Raw genomic sequence first — 7,301 nt, forward strand, 5'->3', positions numbered from 1 at the left:
ATGCATTTGCACAGTGTTGGGTGGGTAGGAAACAGATGGGTAGCGTGGCGAAACATGGTGTGCTCCACAGCCTGCGCTGGGCCAGGCCAGCAAGTCTTGCTCCTCCACAGCCTCCAGAGCAGTGCACAAAGCAGTTCTTGGCAGCAGTGCACTGAACCTTTGTGCCTGCAGGTTTTGTAGCACCACTCCACTGGCTCTAGTCTTGTTGTGAACAAAAAGCCATTAATATCCTGCAGAGTTCCTGGAGACTGACAAAAAACATTGTATTTTCAAACTCTCTCTCTTAAGTCGCAATGATGAATGTATATAAAAGAGACTAAAAAGAAGATGAGGATAGCTTTTTTCCATATATTGTGATCTCTCTGATCATTTTTCATAGCAAGAGGCACTAAATACTTTAATACTCTCCTCTGATGGGTTTGCCCTTGGTTGGGGGCCAACTTACAAACACCCGCTCACCCAATCCCCTGCACCCGAGGATAGGGGAGAGAATTAAAGGGGGAAAGGGAAAAAAGGACTCGTGGGCTGAGATAAGGACAATTTAATAACTAAACTACAATAATATTGAAAATAATACTATATACAAATATACAAATGAGTGACACACACAGTGACACTGCCCCCCCACCCGATGACCAAGGCTCAGCCTGTTCCCTGCTAACGATCCCGGAGCAGGGAGAGTCCCGAAACCGCACTCACGGAACGGAGAGAACAGTCCAAGCGCCCCAGACCCAGAGCTGACCGGGGTGGGGAAAGGCCTTGGGAGAGCGACCACCTGGAACCAGATGACCCAGAGCCAAAGAGATCCGGAACCAAAAGGGCCGATCTTCCAGAGGGTCCTCACCTCTATACTGGGCATGATGGGTATGGTATGGGATAGATTATTGGCCACTCTGGGTCTCAATCCCGAACCTAAGATCAAATCCTGGGCTGGTAAATGGGGCCGTGCTCCCTCCCAGCTTCTTCTGTTTGCAGACAGCCAGAGAAGCTGAAAGACCTTGGCAGCCGCTTTTTATCACTTCTTATCAGCTTTCTTCTGAGCACAAATCCAAAACACAGCCTCTTGCTAGCTGTTATGGAGAACGTTAACTCTGTCTCTGCTTAACCCAGGACACCTCCGTAATGGAAATAATGGAACTATTTCACTATTTATGGAATAAAAAATTAATTTGAGAAGCATAAATAAATATGCAATAGGAAACAACTGCAATGGCAGGAAGATGAACTTCCTGACCTAAGAGGTCTTTTCTCTCTTTAACTCTAGTGATTGCATAGATATATTTTAATTTGCTGTTAATAAGAAATAATAAATGTAGCTAAACGCAATGAAATTTGAGACTTCTTGAGCTGATAAGCTGTATAGTCGAATAGTCATACATACTTAATAGCCAAAGAAAGAAAATATAATTTACCATTTATGTTGTCTTTTAAATATTTCTGCTACACCTATAAAATGCATTTTTAGCAGTCATTATGAATTTGTTCAATGGTGGTGTTTCAGAATCCTCTGTTTCTTTTAAGCCCCAACACATTGTATGTTACTTGCCCAGATGGTCTTCGGAGTCTAGGCAAGGCTCTTAGATGTGTCTTCAGCTGCAACAGCACTGAACTTGCAAGAAAACAATGCCTCTGGCTCCTAGGGGATGGGTTGGGCCAGGTCAAGACCTGAGAGTGGAGACAATTGACCCACTCAAACCACATGTAGTATGGCCACCTTGTCTGTTGGCCTCTCTATACTGAATCTTGATCTCTTCTGCACGTTGCAGTTTACCAGGAAGAACGGTTATTTGGCAAGCTAAAGGTAGAGAGATGGAGGGACCAGCCCAACTAGATCTGTGTGCACCCGCTTTCCTGATGAGCAAACAACCTGTGGGCACCTCATCTAGCTATGGGCAAAACAACCTACCTGCCTTTTTATCTTTAAGACAGAAACCAGGTATGAGTTTACCTGAATCCCAGTAGAATAAAGCTCCATTTCTTCCTGAGATAGTGACAAGACTGACATGATACAGATTTAAAAAAATAACATGAGTATGACAAGGCTGCAGGGAGGATTAGAGATGTTCTGACTCAGTGCCAGTCTCAGTAAAGTGCACTAATGACAAGAAGAATAGCTTTTAATACTGTAAGGGGCAACATGAATGGAAAATAAAATGCAACAAACAGCAGGAAAGATACGCAACCTGCACATTCAGAAAACACTGTAATTCTAGATCAGTGCTGATCCTGCATTTGACAACAGTTAAATGAAACGGATGCTGCTTTTGCCTGCTAGGGGTCAATAAGACAAAAGTTGGTACTGGACCTGTAACTTTCTACAAATTATCAGGGCATGTAAAGATTAGTGGGACCTGTAGTTTAGACATTAACTACAGACAAAGCACCTTGATATATCGGCCTAACTAAACAGAGAAGACTTTTTGTCTGCTCTCTTCTGGAGGCATCACTGAAATAGGCTACTTTTTTATGGACAGTTCTCACCAGAAAATTGTCACACTTGTGACTTCAGTACATCTACAAGCCTGTATTGTCTATCACATTAGATTTGAGTTTTAAAATACCACCTCGCGATTTAAAAATGCAAATAATGTATTAAAAAATCATGAGGACTACACGCTTTGTTCTCTTGGGTTAATTCTTCCTTTCAGTCACTGCTGTTTGGTGAGTAGTAGCAGCTGAGCATTGCCAGTGGCGTCTCAGCTCAGTTTCCGATGAGTCTTGTTTGCCCCCTCCTGGTATAACTAGAAAAGAGCTGCAGTTCATTTGATCTTTTCCTCCTGTTTGTGTTAAGGGCTGGTGCTTCAGATACTTGGGGTATGAATCACTTTGCGCTCATTCTCCCTTTTTTGTATGGGTAGGTTATCCACCTGTGCCCGCGGAACTGAACCCTTCGTTCTTACCACACAGAACACACCAGAATAGGCAAATTTTATTCTAGAAGCATGAATGAAAGAAGGTCAAAGGCTTTTTTGTTCACAGTTCAACTACTGCCTTTTCATACACTCTATATGGCTGTACTAATCTCTCAAGATGGGTGTTCAAGCCTATCAAGTTCAATTACATAGTTATTTCAAGATACAGAAAGATAATTGAACTTTAACATTTACTGTAAATAACTATGGACAATCAACTAAACTTAATAACTGCAAAGCAGATACTAGGCTCCATCACAGAAAGGATTCAGGTTTTCTGTTTCTTAATTGACTTTCAGGCTTTTAAAATGCCAGTCTTTTAAAACCGTTTATTTTTTTGCAAAATTTTATATATTCAGAGCAAAAAGAAGTAAGCAATATGGGTCTCTTCCAAACCCTGCTGAAGTTAATTAAGGTGGCATCACGTGAGCTAATACCTAAAACAGAAATACTACAGTTATACCTCACGGATACAGCCGTAGTGATTTCAGTCCTGTTTGACTTCTGAACATTATGAACAAACTGCCTTGATAATTAAAAAAAAAAAAAAAAAAAGTTATAAAGCTGCAAGGCAGTAATGAAGACTTTTGTGCACACTGATTAAGAAGCTTCAATGGCTGTTAATAAAAATTAGTCTAAATTAGTCTTCTGTCTCTTCTCTTGTAAAATCACCCAGTTGTGGTAAATTCAGTTGTCTTCAATTATGCTATTAATCCTCTGGCTCTGCTTTTCTAACAGAGTTTCATATTTTTACTTTATCAAGAGCATGAAGTAAAAAATTGTGACCACCAAAACAGAGAGAATAATAACAAAAGAATGATACTTTCTTGTATGTCAGCTACATCATTTATTCTTTGCAACCTGAATAAAGAACTAGTTTCCAGAAGATTGTCTGCACTGACAGACTACTATGAACAGAACATCTTGGAATCATTTGACAGCTAAAAGAAAAAAAAGAAATCTGCATCCCAGCTTCAGAGGCCTTCAGATTACAAAAGACACCAAAAGCCATTAGTCTGTAGAACTACCTGAAAATAGAAAAGAGGAAAGTGCATCATCTGACATATGTAAAACTTCATGGAGATCAGTTCTGAACTGCCAAGGTGATGGACTACTCCAAACAGGCTTCATCCATTTTTAATTTCTGTAATCAGAATCACACTTCAAGCTCTATAGCAGTGACAAGCAATCTCATTTTCAACTGGAAGTTACCAGAATGGGAAATATCAGTAACCTAAGCACTGTGGGAAAAGGCTGCTGTTATTTGGAATAACATTTACATACAATACAGAAAACAGTAGAGGATCACTCTCTACTATTAATCTGACTCTACATACCTATTATCATAATGTCTGTCCTAACTACAAAAAGTATGGTTTTCCTAAATTCCACTAAAACACTACTAATCTATTTTTGTCACGGAGTGAGAGCCATGTTTGGCTTTTATTATGACTCATTGTCTTACAGCTGCTAAATACATACGTAATAAACATGGAGGGAATATATTAGCATGAAATACTGGGATTTGGAGTAGGATACCAATTTACTGTCTCTGCTTTTTGAGTTGCAATAGATAGCAACTATCATCAGTTTGGCCCTAATGGGGATTCATAAGCTCTGTAACACTGACCAGACTGCCCAACACACCTGATCCCTTGGCTTCTCTCCCAGTTCTCTCATGGTTCTCTCTTCCACAGTTCTCACGTAAACCAAGGAGAACTGCAGGTGCTACGAGCTGAACTGGAAAATGGGCACACTGTCATTTACTTTCCAAATTTGTCATTTCTGTTATTTAACGTTTGCAATTTAATATCAAGCTTTTTCATTCTAAGAAGAGCTACTCAGATAACATCCCATGTTCACATAAGCATCACAGAAGTCTCACATAAAAAACATATGCCATTCATCAATTTTGTATATTTAGTGTTATCTGATGCCTACTATTCTGCAGTAAAATTCAAGAGAAAAAATCACCAATGCTAATTAAACAATAATTACCCTAGATTTCAATATGGAACCTGCAAAGTTTGATCTTAAGTCAGCAAAAGAAATTAAAAACAAATACTTAAGCCTGAATGTTAATAAAAAATAAAATTTTATGAAAAATTAATTGGGTGCATAAATTTAATTTTTTTTACAAAATGGAAAGCAAAGAACTTAAAATGAGCACCAGAAAAAGAATGCTATTGTTTATGTTTCTGCAATCAATTTGTTAGAGGAATCTTTCCTCTAACAAGGACAGAAGTTGCTTAAACACAAATGTAGCTTACAGGACATCTCACTCAAGTCAGTGGGACTAATCAGGCACCTAGCATAAAAAAGCTAATAATACTGATAAAGTAAACATGCTCTGCACTCTTCAAAATAGTGTTACTTGACCTCTCTTAAATAACAATTCAAAGAGATATCTACAACACATTTTACTCACACATTTGTACTTATAAAAACAATTTTGTAAAGGGAAAAGTCCACTTGCACAAGCTGTATTGAAAATATCTTCCATTTAAAAATTATCTGTCCGATTTTGTCAGTGGAATATATTGTACTGTTTCACAACTGTTGAAGGTTAATTCGTGAAATGCTTTTTCTCCACAGAATTATGAAATTTCATGTTGCAAAGAGAAAGTTTAAGGAAACACTTCGTCCATATGATGTCAAAGATGTCATTGAACAGTATTCAGCAGGTCATCTAGACATGTTATGCAGGATTAAGAGTCTTCAGTCACGGTAAGGAAAGAATAATTTCTGCTCTGCATAAGCATCACACGTTATGTCATTCACTGCATAATGAATATTGGTAGCGTTTAACATTCATGTGTTTAATTTGGGTACAAATTGCCATCCATGCTTCAGCCCAGCCTCTCTTTCTGTGAACACAGCTGAGCCACAAATTACATTCTAGGTAAAACCAAACAAAAAACCATGTATCAAAATTGTCCCCAGAAAATGGAAAAGTGCACAATAGAAAACATAATCCTTTATCTGTAAAGTCCATTCATAAACAAGGAATTTAGTCATCAGGTTGCCAAAAGGATGAGGTCGACATTAAGAAATGCCTTTCTCCCATCCCAGACTTCCTCTTTTCACACAGAAGAAATTGGGAACTACTGGTAATGTATTATTTCTGTAGTTTTTATGCTCTACATTCCCAGCAATAATAGTTAAAAAAAAAAAACCACAACCACACAACATTGCATCATGTGTATCATTACCAGCATCAAGGCTGAGATTCCTGCTTCAAACTGACAGCTCTCCCAGGACTCGATGCTGCTGTTAGGACCAGAGAGCTGAGGGTGGCACTGGTACATCTCTTCCCACCCAACATCAGGGTACTGGAGAGGCCACCTCCTTTCTTGCCCTCTCAGCAAGTCTAGCCCTGGTTCTCACAGATGATGGCTAAATTCTGGCCCCTGGTTAGTGCCAACAGAAAAGAAAAGCTGTCTGCCAGCTAATCTGTAAATGCTCAAAAAGCACTCTTCTTTTTTTTCCTTAATTTTTTAATAAAATTGTCTTCATTCTCAGGTGCTTTTCTAAGTACTGTGATTTTAATTTTCAGTGTACGGATTAGCAACCACTTCCTTATCATCACCATTTTCAGGAATCACAGAAGCTTTTGATTTCTCTTACAGTGTTGACCAAATTCTTGGGAAAGGACAAATCACAGCAGATAAAAGAAGCAGAGAAAAGAATCCTGCAGAGAATGAGACAACTGATGACCTCAGTATGTTAGGGCGTGTAGTCAAGGTGGAGAAACAGGTAGAGTGTTTATCAGTGTCGCTTTGTCTTGCTCTATTACTCATGCCTTTTGTGTATTTTATTGCCAGTTTCAAAGGCTAAACAGGTAATTTTTTTTTATAATATCTGCTTCATTTATATGTTGAAATAAAATTGATATTAATTGTATTGGCTGGATGGTCACACCCAGAGAGTTGTGGTCAATGGCTCAGACTCTGAACGGAGACCAGTGACGAGTGGCATTCCTCAGGGATTGGTACTGGGACCAGTGCTATTTAACATCTTTGTTGGAGACATGGACAGTGGGATGGAGTGCACCCTCAGCAAGTTTGCCAATGACACCAAGCTGTGTGGTGTGGTGACACGCTGGAGGGAAGGGATGCCATCCAGAGGGACCTGGACAGGCTGGAGAGGTGGGACCGTGCCAACCTCATGAAATTTAACAAGGGCAAGTGCAAGGTCCTGCACGTGGGTCGAGGCAATCCCAAGCACAAATACAGGCTGGGTGGAGAGTGGATAGAGAGCAGCTCTGAGGAGAAGGACTTGGGGGTGTCAGTAGATGAAAAACTGAACATGACCCAGCAGTGTGCGCTCACGGCCCAGAAGGCCAACCACATCCTGGGGGGCATCAAGAGAAGCATGGCCAGCAGGTCG

At 39.8% G+C, this 7,301-nt stretch overlaps 1 protein-coding gene across 1 annotated transcript in view; it reads left to right on the plus strand.

The window, feature by feature from the left end:
• Positions 1-6,749, plus strand: part of LOC104467841 (potassium voltage-gated channel subfamily KQT member 5-like) — a 39,006-nt gene extending 32,257 nt beyond the window's left edge. The window contains exons 7-8 of the mRNA XM_010081778.1: positions 5,508-5,639; positions 6,542-6,749. Of these exons, the coding sequence (XP_010080080.1) occupies positions 5,508-5,639; positions 6,542-6,749 (340 nt within the window). The remainder of the gene's footprint in view (positions 1-5,507; positions 5,640-6,541) is intronic.
• The last annotated feature ends 552 nt before the right edge of the window (positions 6,750-7,301 follow it).

This window comes from Pterocles gutturalis, unplaced genomic scaffold (assembly GCF_000699245.1).
Source record: "Pterocles gutturalis isolate BGI_N339 unplaced genomic scaffold, ASM69924v1 scaffold49634, whole genome shotgun sequence".
Lineage (NCBI taxonomy): Eukaryota > Metazoa > Chordata > Aves > Pterocliformes > Pteroclidae > Pterocles > Pterocles gutturalis.